The sequence below is a fragment of the Petaurus breviceps genome, unplaced genomic scaffold (assembly GCF_028583685.1).
Source record: "Petaurus breviceps papuanus isolate PSGF00001 unplaced genomic scaffold, PetGlider_PUasm1.0 90977, whole genome shotgun sequence".
NCBI lineage: Eukaryota > Metazoa > Chordata > Mammalia > Diprotodontia > Petauridae > Petaurus > Petaurus breviceps.
The window spans coordinates 17,292,489-17,309,161 of record NW_027187391.1 but is presented as its reverse complement, the minus strand read 5'-3'; the positions used below and the strand labels follow the sequence as shown (position 1 = coordinate 17,309,161).

At 39.0% G+C, this 16,673-nt stretch overlaps 1 protein-coding gene across 1 annotated transcript in view; it reads right to left on the bottom strand.

The window, feature by feature from the left end:
- The window catches only part of ARHGAP18 (Rho GTPase activating protein 18), a 182,710-nt gene extending 167,966 nt beyond the window's left edge, over window positions 1-14,744 (bottom strand). The window contains exon 1 of the mRNA XM_069077434.1: window positions 14,570-14,744. Within this exon, the coding sequence (XP_068933535.1) occupies window positions 14,570-14,685 (116 nt within the window). The 5' untranslated portion in view covers window positions 14,686-14,744. The remainder of the gene's footprint in view (window positions 1-14,569) is intronic.
- Between the last annotated feature and the right edge of the window lie 1,929 nt (window positions 14,745-16,673).

The window sequence follows — 16,673 nt, the reverse complement described above, 5'->3', positions numbered from 1 at the left end:
ATTAAATTGTGGAGTACACCCCAATGCCCCTTGGTGTCCTGACAAGACTCAGGAACACAACTGCTGATAAGGGCCCCTGACTCCTCCTTCCAAATAGGGCTATGTTTAACCTTCATAAAGAAGATAGCATCTTTGGCTTCTGCCCCACTGCTGACCTACCAAGATATGTGCAAACATTAGGAATCCAGGTCCACAAAAAAAAAAAAAAAACCCACCAACAATGATAAAAAACAGTCCAGGAAGCTTTGTGCACAATCTGGCATACAGGTTAAATTTCATTTCCCCAGATGGATCTTCCAAATTATATTTCTAGCTTCTCAATTTGGCTTTGAACTTTCCAGCATTTTAAAGAGAAGAGAGATGAAGTGTTATTTGTTTGGGGATCTTTGGACACCACAATTGCTTTGTTTTGTTTGGGGGGAGAGGGAAAGCTGAGGAGAGGACTAAAAATGAAAGAGGGTGTGGACCATCCTTTAAATTTATCATGACAATCTACCAGCACCAGGTCAGGAAACTGAATTGCTTCCATCTGAATTGTCTTAGGAAGATTTTGAAGACCATTTGGCAAGATAAGTTACCGGACACTAAGGTTCTTTTTCAATCTGACCTGCCAAACATTCAAACTCTACTGCAAAGAACACAACTCCAATGGGAGGGTCACATTGTTCAAATGCCAAACATATGTTTGCCTAAAACTTATTTTACAGAAAACTCACATGAGGCAAGAGCTCACATGGAGGTTAGAAGAAGCAATACAAGGACACTCTCAAGGTCTCTCTGAAGAACTTTGGAACAGATTGTGAGACATGGGAGACACTGGCACAGGACTGCCCAGCATGGCATGCCCTCTTCAGAGAAGGTGCTGTGCTCTATGAGCAAAGCAGAATTGTGGGACCTAAAATGAAATACAAGATGCAGGAATTTAGAGATATTTCCACTCCAAATGTTCATATGGACAATTTGTACCCAACCCGTGGCAGAGCATTCTGAACTCTATTGGCCTGATCAGTCACAATCTAACACTATACTCCTCGACCCCAACATAGTGATGGCATTTTGGGCCTCTGAGAATAAAGGACAACCAATCAACCAACACTACACAGAAATGTAATGTTCTCATGCTGTTTGCAAAGCCTTGGGTTAAGGAATGTGAGACCCCTCCTTCTCTATGTGTTCCCAGAAGTAAGGGACCAATACTTCCACATGCCCATGCATATTATCTATATTATCTATATGGTCATAGCTCTGGGAAAGTTTAGAAAGGGACTTCCTGGATTAAGAATGCAGGGATAGGGACATATACACACACACCAAAAAGAGAGAGAGAGAGACAGAGAGAGAGAGAGAGGCAGAGAGACAGAGACAGAGACAGAGACAGAGAGGAACATTTTAAGGTCAACTTTGTTCATAGACGAAATATGTTACTTTAAGTATTAACTTTCCCAAACCAGGCTGCAAAATTTAAAGCTTGCTTATTTAGCAAACAGGTTAATACTCACTCTAGCTTTTTGTTGAGTCCTCCGTATATTGGGGTATCTTTCATCTAGGGAATTGTTCACCAGAGAAATACAAGGAGATAAAAAAGGAGCTCCCATTATACCCCAGAGTTGGAAGGGAACTTAGAGTTCATCCAGTCTAGTCTATTATTTTTTATTATTACTTATTTATTTTGCTTTTTGGAGGGGGGAAGGCAGGGCAATTGGGGTTAAGTGACTTGCCCAAGGTCACACAGCTAGTGTGTGTGTGTGTGTGTGTGTGTGTGTGTGTGTGTGTGTGTGTGTGTGTTAAGCGTCTGAGGCCAGATTTGATCTCAGGTCCTCCTGACTCCAGGGCCGGTACTCTGTTCACTGTGCCACCTAGCCACCCCTAGTCTATTCTTTCTACAAATATACCAAGTACCTTCATTTCAGTTTGAATATTTTATTGAAAGGCACCTACCTGGGTTCTCTTTCAGGTTCTGCTACATGTAACCTGTGTGACCTTGGGCACACACAACCTTTCCCAACCCTTAGTTTCCTAACCTGTTAAATGACAGGCATTAGTTGATTTGTAAAAGTCCTCTCCAGCTCTAAAAGTCTGTGTTCTTACAAAAAGCATAAGGACTCTGCCATCAAAAGAAATTTAGTCACAAAGTATGTAGAGATTAAAAAAATTTTAAAGCAGACAAGATGAGAAGAGTTCAACATGGGGTGGGTAGCCATGTGGTATCCATACCCAAGACACTAGGAGTAGGATTTCTTATTGCCTGAGTAAAGCAGATAAGGAGCAGCTAGGTGGGTGGTTCAGTAGATAGAGCAACAGATTTGGAGTCAGGAAGACTCTGGGCAAGTCATCCTGTTTGCCTCAGTTTCTTCATCTATAAAATGAGCTGGAGAAGGAAATGGCAAACCACTCCAGTATCTTTGCCAAGAAAACCCCAAATGGGGTCATGAAGAGTAGGACACAACTGAAAATGACTGAACAAGAACAATGACAGAGGAGGTAAGTCTGGCACAGTAGGCTGAAGCCAGGTTCTAGAGAGCTAAGGAGAACTGGAATTTATCCTGAAGGTAACTGAAAAAGCAAATACCCCCAGGCAGTTATTAACTTATATTGGTGTATTCTTGCATTAACTACTTTTTGTTTGCTTATTTTTTATAACATATCATGCGGGGACACTCTTGAAAAGATCTATTTGAAATTGTCTCAAAATAATTCTATAGTGGCAATTTTGAAGTTTACATTTCTATTGTTTTCACTTCCACCACTGCTGCCTTCTCCCCAAGAAGATACCTCCAGCCAAGCAGGCAGGTTTCTCTCTCTTCTCATTGGTGAATTTCTGCTGAGACCTTTGGTTTAAGGAAGTGCCCAAGTCCGTCACAGTGGCTTACTTCTCTTTCTACTGACTCTAAGCTGGGCTTATATTCCTCTCTCCTTTTCAACTTCCCTTTTATAAACCTTCCTGAATTAGAATATAAGCTTCTAGAGGGCAGGGACAGTCTTTTTTTTTTTTGCCTTATTTATATTCTCATTGCTTAGGACAATGCCTGGCAGTTAAGTGCTTAATAAATGTGCACATGTTCTCTCTCTCTCTTCCTTCTTTTCTATCATCTATCTAGCATAAATTCATTTAAGAGGAAAAAACATCTACCTGACATTGTTTCCTTTACAAAAGATTGCCTCTTAATATTTAAGCATAAGACAATATAGTACAATGAATTTTTTTGTTTATTTCAGCCAAGTTCATTAACACAAGAATTTGAATAGGCAATCAATGGACAGTATAGGACAAGAAACCATATAACATTTCATGCAAAACAAACAAAAAATTCTTCTATTCAAGGATATTACAAGAATTTAACTTTGGTATTCTGGTCAAGAGAGAAACAGAGAAGCACATTTAGTAACTCTAGTAAAAACATTAATTATAGAGTAAGTTGGTCAAATTACATGTTTCTAGACTACCTAAAAATAGCCTAAGATCCTTACAACTTTCAGTTCCCAACTTACCTTTTCTTATCCAATTCAATTCAGTTTTCTCATAAACAGAACCAAAAAAAGGAGGGGAAGGGAGGGAGGTAAATGACAACTCTTCCTAAATACAATAGAGTTCTATGCAAATGAAAATATTTTAGAATTAAACTGAGTGCAACTAAACTCCTGCAAGACACACCTTTTATTTTTTACCATTTTTCTCTCTCATTTGGTGCATTGTCACAACCCCAATAAGGAACATCATATCCCATTCTCAGGGAATCACCACACCAAAGTAAACATTAGAGCCAATGGCTATCTTGTCCTAGGAAGACTCTTGTATACAGTATTATGCCTCAATATTTCCTGGAGTGATAATTTTGTGAAGGTTGCTCTGCTAACAGAACTCTCTGGTCCTCCAATTCTTAAAACATAATCATTAAGAGTTGCTAAGGATGGGGGCAGCTAGATGGCACAGTGAGCAAGAGTGCCGGCTCCGGAGTCAAGAGGACCGGGATCTGTTCCAGTCTCAGATACTTAACTCCTACACAAAAAAAACTGGCTGTGTAACCTTGGGCAAGTTACTTAGCCCCAGTTGTTAAAAAAAAAAAAGAGTTGCTAAGGATGAAGAATTCACCCACCTCTGTTACAAAATTGGCAACGTACCTCTTCAGCTCATCTAGGCCAATACTCAGAAGCAGATATAATGGCTGTGTGTCCCCAAGTCCACATTCAACATCTTTCCACCTTGGTGGAATGTACCAGAGCTTATGGGTAGTCTTTGAGAACCAAGGGTCATCTCCAAACTGGGATGAGCCATCAGAGTAGGACTTTGGTGGAATGCAACATTATTCACAAATTTCAACAATGGGAAGGAAACCCCACCTTTACCTAAATTGATACAACTACCTTAGGGTCACCCCCTCAATTCATAGTCACTTTTTTGAGAGAAGTGTTTTTGTAATAGGAATTATTATTCACATTAAACTGCTAGGGGGAAAAATTGCTAGATGACATACCTAGGCCAGGTAGATTTACATAGCCGCTGTCAAATCAGACCACTCAACATTTCTGATGGATTGATTTCCCCAAGTTGAATCTTTAAAACCTGCCTCTACATCAGGCACATAAACTTCAATTTTCCACTGATTTTCAAAATTCCCCTGATTCTGTGCATTTAACAAATTTTCTGCTGAATAAGTACATAAATGATTATGTTTTAGTCTGATTCAGTTAGGATCCCTACATTCTGAAAACAAATGATGAATTCTAGTATACTTATCATTAAGATGAATCAGAAATACAAACATGTTTAAAAGAGGGATGGAAAATCAAATATAGTATATGTAAGAGGAATGTGGGGATTTGGCAGAACTAGTAACAAAGCTTTTCCTCTCTCTTGTCCCACCTCAGGTAATTCTAGGGGCTTACTGTATTGTTTCAACGCAAATTGCACAGTCAGATGATAGTCACTGAGGGACATAACGGGAGACGAAGAAAAGGCAAAGAGAAGGATAAGTGTTTATCCCTGGCCTCAAAAAAGACTCAGGGGGAGGTGATGACCTCCCAGAAGGCACACTGCCAACTCCCTGAGACACTGAATTTAGTTGTTCTAACTCAGTCAAGAGTTAGAGGGGTGCCCCTTTGGCTGAGTCAGGAAAATCTTATCACTGCCTGAGCAATCCTTCTTTGTAGTCTCACAGCTAGGTAAGGATATGAGGCTGATTAACTAGGAAGTAGGGAAACAAGCATTTATTGATGTGTCAGGGATTTATAAAGAGCATCTCATTTGATCCTCACAACAACCCTGGGAGGTAGGTGTTATTACTATCATCATCCCCATTTTACAGTTGAAAATTTGGCACAGAGGTTAAGTGACTTGCCCAAAGTCATACAGCTAAAAAGTGTCTGATGCCACATTTGAACTCAGGTCTTCCTGATTATTATCCATGGTACCAACTGCTTCCTCTAGAAAGGCATTGTAGTAACTAAACTAGAGGCAGAGAGGGAGGTGATTACTCTAAAAATACACTTCCTCCTAGGGGATAGAGATTCAGTGCAGGAAGCCAAGAAACCAGAATAAGATCAATAGTGACATCAGGGAAAAACTTTATCAGGAGGGTTGGAACATTATCAACAAGAGATTATAGAGTCATGCAAAGGATTTCAAAATAGACCATCCCCACCTTGGGCATGGCTGTTAGAAAAATTGTATTTATTTGAATGGGGGAAGGGAAAAAATTTAGAATCATTCTATTGTTTGACATTTCTATCCCAATTAAATACTTTGCTATTGATTTACAATTTCTCCCTAGTCTAGCAGTAGAATAGGCACTGGATGGGGACTGAAACCTTATATTATGCCCCACCTCAAATTCAAGCAATCTCTGATTACTATTAAATAGGATATGGGTTACATACATTATTTAAACAATTTTCTGTTCATGTTTTTACAGAGTATCAACTCAATTTGGGAATACAGTAAGAATAGGAAACCTAGGCACTAGTATAGTAAGATGAAGTTACTCAATTAAATGATCACTGAAAGCAAGAGGGGGAGGGTAGTTCTCAATTTAAGAAAAGATTATTTTCCTAAGATTCATTTGTAATTTAATTGTTTAGTTGGTGAAATTCAGAATGCATTTTCTCATAAATCAAACAAATACTTCTCTTTCTTTGAAAAGTCGGCCAAGATTATAATGAAGAAAAGGGGGCAGGAGAAGGGAGGCTAGGAATCAATTGATATTAAATTTTATCTTGGGAACTGTTGGAAGGAAAGGAAAATTATTATCTTATAGCTTTTGTTATGGAGTACTGGGCAAAGTGCACAATCAAACTAGGCTTTCAAAGCACAATGTAAAATCACAGAACCATACATTTAGAGCAGCAAGGACCTTGGATGGCCATCTGGCTCAACCCCCTCATTTCACAAATGAGGAACTGAGGGCCTGACGTATTAAATAACTTGCCTAAGGTCATCCTGGGAGTACCAGAGACTGGAAAAATGCCAAGTCCTCCAGCCCCTTTTACCATACTAATCTTCCTCCATAGACTAAGTAGAAATTCATATTTTACTAGAGATATACAATCAAGCCAATTTACTCATGCTCGTAGTTGAATTGAAAAAGCAGTGGGGAAGTCCACAAGAGAAACATTTAGTTACAATAATAAGGAAAGTAGATTGCACATCAGAAGTCACTTCACACTAGGTTTTTACCTCAAGGTTCATACATGCAGAGTCTGGTAAAGTTTAAGCACTTTGTCACATTTTGCTCTCAAGCATTTGCCACGATATATACTGCTATAAGTAAACTGAAAGAAAAGTCAAGGGTGCTTCACCTTTTTGGGTGTGATGTATCAGGGAGCCATCTCCAGTTGTCCTGACCTCTATCTTGCCACTGACCCAGATGGCTCTGGAGGAGAAAGTGAGGTTGGTGACTGCACAGCCCTCCCTCACTTAAATTCAATTCACTTGCAAGTCATGGTATCACCTTCCTGATGTCATGGTCCTCTTCCAGAACAAAGGACAAACAAGAACAACCACCACCACTATGAAAGTCAAACAAAGTATATATATCCTTCTCAGAATGTGTAATAGTAATGGAATTTAAAGATCCCCCTGTATTGGCTTGGTTTTTGGTTTGATTGTGTTAAAACCTAGAGCTTGTTAATCCTACTTGTGGGATGGACTTGTTGACATGAAAAGAGAGGGCTGAACTGGGAGGAGCTGGTGACGTAAATTTAGAGAGACACAAGAAAAGAGAGAGGCAGAAGAACTTTTTGGAAGCAGCGCCCTTTTGGAGGCAGAGAGAGACTGAGAGGATTGCTGAGGGCCACTTTGAATTGCCCTGGACTTTTCAGAGCTGCCACCCAGAGCTGCCAAAGACTGAGGAGACACGGCTGCTATGCTGGTACTTTGTCTGTCTGTTTTGATGTTGTTTTGCCAGATTTGTCCACTGGTGAAAGACAGTCCTGTTATTGCAGAGGTCCTGGAACCTTGCTGTTGGTTCAGAGCTACTGAGACTGTTCTGCAGACAGACAGTGAATTCTGTCCACTAGTGAAGGACAGTCCTGTTGTTGCAGGGATCTTAGAACCCTGCTGTTGGTTCAGAAGCCCTGAAGAAGGATTTTCTTGTTGTATGTTTACAGAAATCCTGGGAGAGGGTTTTGCTAATGTTTTCAGGGGTCCTAGGACTGTTCTGCACACAGAGAATGAATTAATGAAGAGACTGGCAATGTATCTTATGGCCTTGCTAAGCTTTGTCTCCCCAGGAACAAAGATTGCTGAGAACTTGCCTCCTGTCAAGATGAAAAGACCTCCATTTGGGTATTAAACGATGTGCTTAAGCTTCTTGTAACTCTGGGGTAGATTCAATTGTGATCCAAGGGTGGGGAACTTTTGACCTTTTTGTGCTCTGTGATTGAACAAATGAATGTACTTTACTTATGATTGGAAACTAATCTCCATTTGAGAAGAGGGGCTTTGTGATGGACTAAATGAATGTACAGCCTAGGGGTAGAGTAGTATTTAGAAGAGGGACTTTGTAATTGATTAAATGAATGTAATGTCCAGGGGTGGGGTAGTACTTGATTAAATCACACTTGTGGTAGTACTTGAAGATTATTGAATCACACTTAGTAAATGCTGTATTTTGAATGATGTTAAATTTTGATTCTATCTGTTCTTAATTTGTCACTGAATAAAATGGAGAGCACCTATGCTGGTATTTTGAACCTTGGGAAGTTGCCTTTGCTTGGCATTACATTATGTTGTTGTTTTTTTTAAATAACTGAAGGAAGTACTAAATTTCATTTAAAAGCATAAGAATAGGAAAGAATGGGGTTAGGTTGTTGTAATAGTAATGAAATTTGAAGTTCCTTTTGTATTGCTAAGCTGAGAGATACTTATCACTTAGTAATTAATCAAGCCTCTGTTGAAGAAACAGAAGGTATGAACCCCTGTTGCTGACATGACAGGAAAGGGTTGGCTGAAACAGGAAGGTGATAATGCCACGTGTATATATAAGAAGAAGACCCTGGTGGGTCAGACAGACTTTCTTGGAGCAAGCTTCTGGAGGCAGAAGCTACTGCTGCCAGGGAGGTTGAAAAGAAAAGGCCCCCCCATTCTCTGGAGAGAATGATTTTGATTGGGTGAGGTGATTTTGATTCTGGGAACCAGCTGGAGCTTCTCCTGAGGAGCTGCTGAGTCCAAGGGCCAGCTGGAGCTGCCGAAGACTGAGGAAGCATGTCTGTGATGCTCATACTTTGAATGAATCTGTGTGTAGCTTTGTTAAGCCTTGACTTCCTGGGAACAGAGACTGAAGGATGTAAAGTGGACTGGATGCTGTGAGCTTCAGGGTGGAACAGGAAGTATGTGGAGAGCTGGACAAGGACCTGGGAGCTGTCTGCCTTTGAAGTAAGGTGACAGTTTGGTGAAACCAGGTAGTTATTTACCAAGCATCCTTCCATATCCCCCTAGCAAGCTTCTCATACCGCAAATTAGGAGCCTTTAACCTGGTGCAAAGGGAGCATCTATATCAGGGTTGTCACTGAATACTCCAAAGTGTGGCCTGTGCCACTTAAACTTAAAATGTAATTGGGAAATATATAACAAGTAAAAGTATAATAAAAAATAAATAATGTTAACAAGTGATTTTCTAAATCAATATACAGCCTGCAAGGATCATTATGTAAAGTTTAGTATGTCCCCTTCCCCCAACCCATGGGACCATGGAAGGGGATCTAGGGAATCTGAGAGATCACCCCAAGTCAAGTTGAAAGAAAACTTTACTTGGATACTGTGTACTGACTGAGAAACTGTAATTTACTAGTGACCTAGGGGTGGAGGGCTTGTATATTTTCTGATGATTGAATAGTGAATAATGACTGATTGAGTTAACTTAATGTGTCTCTTGAGTGGAGAACTTTGACTATTGTACTTTGTGTCCCTTAAGGAGGCAAACCTTCTTAAGGATGACTGAATGATTGAGATCATTGAATGATTGAGTTACTAAATGATTATTCTTTGTTCAAAACTTTGTGACCAATGTGGTGAAAACTATATGGCCATTCTAGTGATAAGTTGTTGTAAATGCTATATTGTGATTTTCTGAGATAAGTTGTAATGTTGTGAATGCTGTACCTTGATTTTTTTTGGGATGTTTTGTTCTGATTTATTATTGAATAAATAGAGTGTATATTTTATATATATATATATATATATATATATATATATATATATAAATACCATACTATGTAATCAGAATCTTAAAAGCTGTTCACAATAGCATTCTTGAATGTCAAAAAGTATTTTAAATTTGATCTTAGACATAATATAAGGGGCCATTTCAGTTTATTGAGTAGGGGGAGTGACAAGGTCAGATTTGTACTTTAGAGAATCACTTTGACAACTGAGTGGAGAATGGATTGGAGCTGAAAGACCTGTGGCAGTTCTTGAGGTATAGTGGTTATCGAAGTTTTGGACACACCATGGTTATTGTTACAAGGGTAGGATGCTTTCCATTTTTTCCCAGTGCTATTTTTAATGGATACAAATTCTACTTTCATTTTTTGACTGAATCAGAACCTATGGCATATGTCTTTCAAATATGAAGACTTTTAAAAATTACAAAGAAAAGGAAAATATTTGGGAGGAAAGATGGAGAATAGTGAAAACTTTCCTTATCTTTTCTTTTTCTACACTGTCTCTACTCCTCCCTTTATATGTCCAGTCTCCTTACTCTCCATGGTCATCTCTGTCATTAATTATGTGTACTTCTAGAAAGATTTCCCACCAATTCTTGGGTCAAGGGTCATGAGCTTCTATAGTATCTTTGAGCTATGTAAAGTAAGGGTTGCCAATCTCTTTTTGTCCCAGACTTTCCTATTGGATATGGAAGTTTCCCAGACTTCCTATTGGATATGGAAGGAAATAAATTCTAGAGTGTGTTTTCCATGGGCACATAATAGATTAATTTTCATAAAGAAAACTTTATTCAGTGCATAATAACATTCTTTTTCACTTACCCTGCTGTCATACTTTTGAATAGTTTGATAAGAAAAGTTATTTACCAAGTATCCTTCCATATCCCCTTAGCAAGCTTCTCATACCCCAAATTAGGAGTCCTTAAGCTGGTGCAAAGGGAGCATCTATATCAGGGTTGTCACTACATACTCCAAAGTGTGGCCTGTGCCACTTAAACTTAAAATGTAATTGGGAAATATATGATAAATAAAAATATGATAGAACATAAATAATGTTAACAAGTAATTTTCTAAATCAATATACAGCCTGCAAGGATCATTATGTGAAGTTTAGTGTGCCCTCCCCCACCCCAATTATTTCTAGTTGAGTTTGACACTACTTCTCTATATCTATATCACCACTCAGTCCCCATTCTCAAGGTCTCAAACATTTCCATCATAGTCAATTTAAAACCTTTGCCTTTCGTTGTATCTTTAATGCTTAGCACAGCGCCAGAGAAATAATAGGCATTTTTGAATGCTTGTTGATTTGACTTGAATTTATAGAATTAAAATTAGTCTAATACTCTTAGCAGCTGGCATAAAGGAAAAAAAAATTTAAATGATTTACAATATTCTTTTCTTTAGTCCAAAGTTGGAAAATTTGATCACTTAACCCAAATTTACCAGGTCTGTTCAAAAGCTTTAAAAAAAAATTGAAAGAGTAATTGGCCAGATTTTAAATTATATTTATAGCAATACATTGTTGACAAGAATTGGTTGAACATGTGCAGCAGCACCTCTTAATGATTTTCTTTTTGATTAATTAGTGCTGTTCCTACTGTATATTAGCCCCAGAGAACTTGTATATTGATAAGTAAATATAGTACTTTAGTTATGCATGCTAAACGGTACTGCCACATTAATCCTGGGGGGAAATGAGTATAATGAGAGTTGGTTTGCTCAGAAAGCTTAAAAAAAATTTCACTATCAACTTTAAAAAATTTATGATTTTTTTATGGATACCATAAAGAAATAAACTGGGGGGAAAACAAAAATAGAGAAATATAAATATATGCCAGTTGAGAATGTAATCTGTACTAATGACCCAAGTTCAAATCCAACCTCAGACATTAAGTAGCTGTGTGACCCTAGAAAAGTCACTTAACCCCAATTGCCTACAAAAAAAGAAGAAAAAACCCAGTCAAACATCATTCAACAACAAAACAATTGCAGAGAAAGTATTCCAACCCAAATACCTAGTGATCAACACAGGCTGTTTCTAAATTAAATATTAATCAAATAGCTAACTACATTTCTCTTTTTGCCCCCAAGCAAAAATGTGAAAAGAGTTGAGTTTAGCTGAAGCACTTCCTTGAATAGCACCCCCTCACCCTATTTTTTTTTTTTTTAGCAAAACCAACTTCTTCAAGACCAGGGACACAAAAGTTACTTAGGGCATCCACTCCACAATTGCTGCCCCTAGGCTAACCCCTCAATTCCCACCAAAGACTCAACAATAATCTTATCTTTTAAAGCCTCACTCAGTACATTAAATCCACCCACTGAAACTGGGTAAAAACAAAGATATCCCCCAAGGGTCCCACATCCAAATCCCAGATAACTTTAAGTACCTTTTAAGATTAGTTTACCAGAGACAATAGTCCAAGAGAGTGGAATGACTTTTAAAAAGGGGATTTCAAAAGGGATAAGAAAGTGAGGTAGCAAAAAGGCTGAGGGACTGGAGAGTTATTAGCCAGACAACCACTCTCTCCTCTTTCCCTCATAATCTGACCCCTTCCTACTTCTTCAGTCTTCTTACACTTTCTTACCTTCCACATAATCCAGTGATATTTGTCCCCTACATGCTCTTTCCTTGCACAAGCCTATCTCCCAAATCTATGGCTGTGCTCCATGTCTGGAATGCTCTACCTCTACATCTGCCTCCGGTTTTTCCTGTTTCCTTCAGTACAATTCAAATCCCACCCTCAGCAAGACAGCTCCCCACTTAAGTTAGCCCACATTTAATGGTTCTTGCTTGTATATAGTTGTTTGCAAGCAGTCTCCTTTATGAGACCATGAGTTCCCAGGGGGCAGTGACTTTTTTTCTTTCTGGTTATCCTTAGCTAGGTGCCTAAAGCACAAAGTAAGTGTTAGATAAATGTGTGTGGATTTGATTTGACTAGACAAATAGTAAGTGCTTAATAAAAGCTCCAAGACCTGCTGGGACTTTAGGAGAAAGTGTATAACAGTCACTTGGATTCCCTTTCTCCTCAGGCTATTATTGCCTATGGCGTGAGAAATACATTTGGTTGAATTTTGATCTTGAAAAGGTAGGGTCTCCCTCTCTCCAGGGCACACATTGTATACTAGTCTACACCATCTTATCCTGGGAGTTCTGGTTCAAGCCCTCTCACAAATCCTGTACTACCAGTCTATCCATCTAGCTGGGAGCCTCTCTTTAGAAAGGTGAAGAAGCCTAGTTAAAAACCTAGCAGGAGAGTCCTCCACAAAGGGAAGTGGAGCCAAGAGGCAAGGATACATCCTGGAGCCACCCCCTTACTAAAATCATTCCAGAACATGCTGACCGGGCACAATTCTGGAAGCATTTGAGCTGTCATATGAGACCAGGTTATAGAAGTGATGGCATTTCTGAGGCATGCAGTTTACCCCTAAACAAGTCCTTAATGCTCACTGGTTCTTGAAAGAAACAGTAAGCTACTTGCACTCCCCCTCTCAGCAAATTCAAGTTCTGTTTTAAAAGACTAAAACAATTAACATATTAGTCATTTAAAAGCAACAATTGCAGAGTACTCTCTAATGCTTATAAAACATTTTCTACACAACCATGAGATGAGGTAGGCAGCACAGAAGTACTTTAATCCTCATTTTACAGAGGAGGAAACTGAGGCACACAGGGTAGTTTAAAGGAGTTTCCAAGGTCACAAAGCTAGCAAGAAAAATGGTATATGACCCCAGTTCTCCTTACTCCAAATCTCAATCATACATCCATTTCTCCTAGCATAGAAAAAGAAGAGGCTGATTGGAAAACTTATTGTAGTTTAAGCATGGGGGGAAAAAGTTTGAACACAGGCTAAAATCCTAACCAAAAGATCAGCAGAACTGGTATTCCACTCATGCCACTTCCCCTAAATTTCTTAAGTTTAAAATTCAAATAATAGGGTTTTTTTTTTAAATAAGACAGAGAATTCTCCTGAGGTCAAGACAGAAAGGGCTATAGGAATTAGGGGTTATTTTGTTGGGGAAAATGCTTTATTAGGCATTCAGGAGGTAATATTCTAACGTAGTACCAAGATACTGGACTCGCCATTTGTTTTTGCTGACTTTGTAGCATGTTTCTCACCTATAGGACCAATATTTACAATAAATACCTAATGGAGAAGGTGTCAGCTCAGTAAAGTCACTAGGAGAAAAAAGAAAGAAATAGAAAGTTCCAAGGAAAAGAGAACAAAGTACATAGATAGAGAAAAAGGTACTATGTGTACCCTAACGATCTTATAGTCTAGTTGTCCTCTGGGCCTATAAAATCATTTAATATTAACTACATCACACTTGAATGGCCTGACAGTTGAAACTATTTTTTTAAGGGACACACACACGAAAAAAAAAAAACCATACACACACAACTAAATATACAAATAGAATGCAGCAAAATATAAACCAAGTCACAGGTTAGTATCTGGATTTTTACCTGAAAGGTTTGCTTTCAGTAAGAGAAACTACACTGATCTAATAATAACGAGTTGTACAACAGCGTCCCTTGCCGCTTGGCAGACCTTTCAGCCAACAGTAAGTACCCATGCCCGTCCCCTCCTGCCCATTCAAGCATAAGAAGTATCTCCAAGCCGGTCATTTAATCTCCCCACACTGACACGAATGCACCTGCTACAATTCCCAGTTCTGCATCTTCAGTAGGCATCCCTTAGGACTCTGCCAATTCGGATTTGAATAGGGCCAGAAACCCAGAAAAGCTATCTGTCAAGCATTCATTTCTGCTGCTGCCAAGTGAGGTGCTACCATCCGATGACTTTCTTCCCTGATCAGTTTTCCTGCCACTACTTTCTTGGTGTAGGTGGGAGGTTTCGTTTTAGTTTTGTAGGTTATCCCTTCTCCCCGTACCTGGAGCACTCACCTTGTCAAGGCGGCTTCTTCCCCCTGCTTGGCATTCTGCCCAACCAGGGCACCATCCTTGCTGCTGGGATGGTAGGCAGTCAACACAACTCCCTGAGAACCAGAGAGCCAGTTCATGGTGAGAGAAGGAGCATAATTTCTGTGGACACTTGGGGAGAGAGACCAGGAGGGAAGTTCCTGTCTTCCCTGGCAACTCAGCTCATTAGCACGCGATAGCCCCTCCCACCCCTCCCCCCACCCCCCCAGTGTAGCATTTGAAACAGTGTCATGGGGGAGGAGCTACCCCGGTTAAATGCTTCCTGTCTCTCCAATTAGAGGCCGCGACTCGAGTATTGTTCAACCCGGGGCACTTCGAGTTCTAGTGGTCGCGGCTGCGGTGGGAGTTTTTACACGAATTGACTACCTTCCTGCCCGAAGAGTGTCCACCAATAATCAGTAAAAGCCTACGAACAGCATCTCACTCAGAGACAAAGCGAAGCTTCGCCACAGTCCTTTTCTTCCAATTCCTGTTTCCATCTGATTATTTCTGCTACTTCATGTAACTTGAGTAAGAGCTTTTCTTAACCCATTTGGCGCCAGCTCTTAAGACTTCTTGCTAGGAAAAATAACAGCAAGGGAAAAATAGATTGACCTGTAGCAAAAGCAGTACAAAAAAGCGGACTGTTTTTTAAAGAGGGGATGGGGGTGGTTATTATGTTTCATCTAGTTCAAGCTACCTCTCCTAAAGTGACCCTGACTCCCTGTATCTTCTCCTCTCACCACCACACAAAGTTACACAGCTTTATATCAAAGTGCAGCAGCATTTCCTACTGCCTTGCTATCTAATACACAAGAAATAATCTTAGCAATTTTTTTTAAAGAGGGGAGGGGGACTGGAGTTGAATGAAAAACATTCTTGGATTCAAGTCACAAGAGTTCAAAATTCTCTTCCCATTATAAAATTCAACTCAATTCACAATAAACAAATATTAAGCATCTCTTTTGGATAATGCATACACCAACATGTTTAACAATCTGGATTTCAAGATGTATTTGTTAAATTCAGACCCTGAAAAACAGCTAAATTACCCAACTCCTTATAAATTTATAACTTTTCTATATTACCATACCATAAGTTGGTAATATTAAAAATAAATAAATAAAAATAAGTTTTTAAAAAAAACTTTTCTTCCTTCCTACACTTACCACAAAATCATAACAAAGGAGTGGTTTTGGTACCTTTCTAGACTCTGTAAATCTTTTTTTGTTTGTTTGTTTTTGCAAAAGAGGAGAAATATATGTACCCCTCTTTCATTCCTGCAGGAGTTGTCACAAAGCAAGCTATAAGCATTTGGTGGTTTTCCCAAGTAAAATAGTTGAAAATATGTAACAGAGTATAAACCTAAGGAGATATATATGATATATATATACACACATATATGTATGTATGCACATATATATGCACATGTGTATATATACATATATAGGTATGTATATTTTGTGTGTATGTGCGTGTGTGTACACACATATAAAATGCCAGTTTGGCCTTGGTACAACTCTGGCCCCTGAGACTTACTATTGGTAGCAAATGGACTCCTTTCTGACCAAATCACTCTCTTTTCTACTTCATCTTTCTCCCCTCCCCTATTTATATTTCTATTATTCTCCTACAGCTTCCTTCTTCCCTCCTTTCTGCAGTTTGTTCATCAATTGTGCATAAGGCCTGCTTCCAAGTTTGGGGATGAGGTAGAGTTAAAGGGTGTAGGCTTAGAACCCCAGCTCTACTACTTAACACTTTCTGTGACATTAGACAAGTCACTTTATAAATCATACAAAATGTTTACATTTCATACATTACTAAAAAGTTTATCAAATTCTGTCCAGGTCTCAGAATGACTATAGATTTTTTCTCCTAAAGGACAACCTGTACAGGCCTGTACATATCCATGTGATTTGCATTATATTATGCATATTATTTTCATTTTACTCTGTTAACTTCCATACACATGAAGGAAGTGGTATATTTTTTTCCCCTTTATTCCCCACTAATTGTTCAAGTGAATCTGGACAAACAGTTATTTGGGTTCTAGTGGGGCACACATAGTCTCAACTGCAAGACAAAGTAT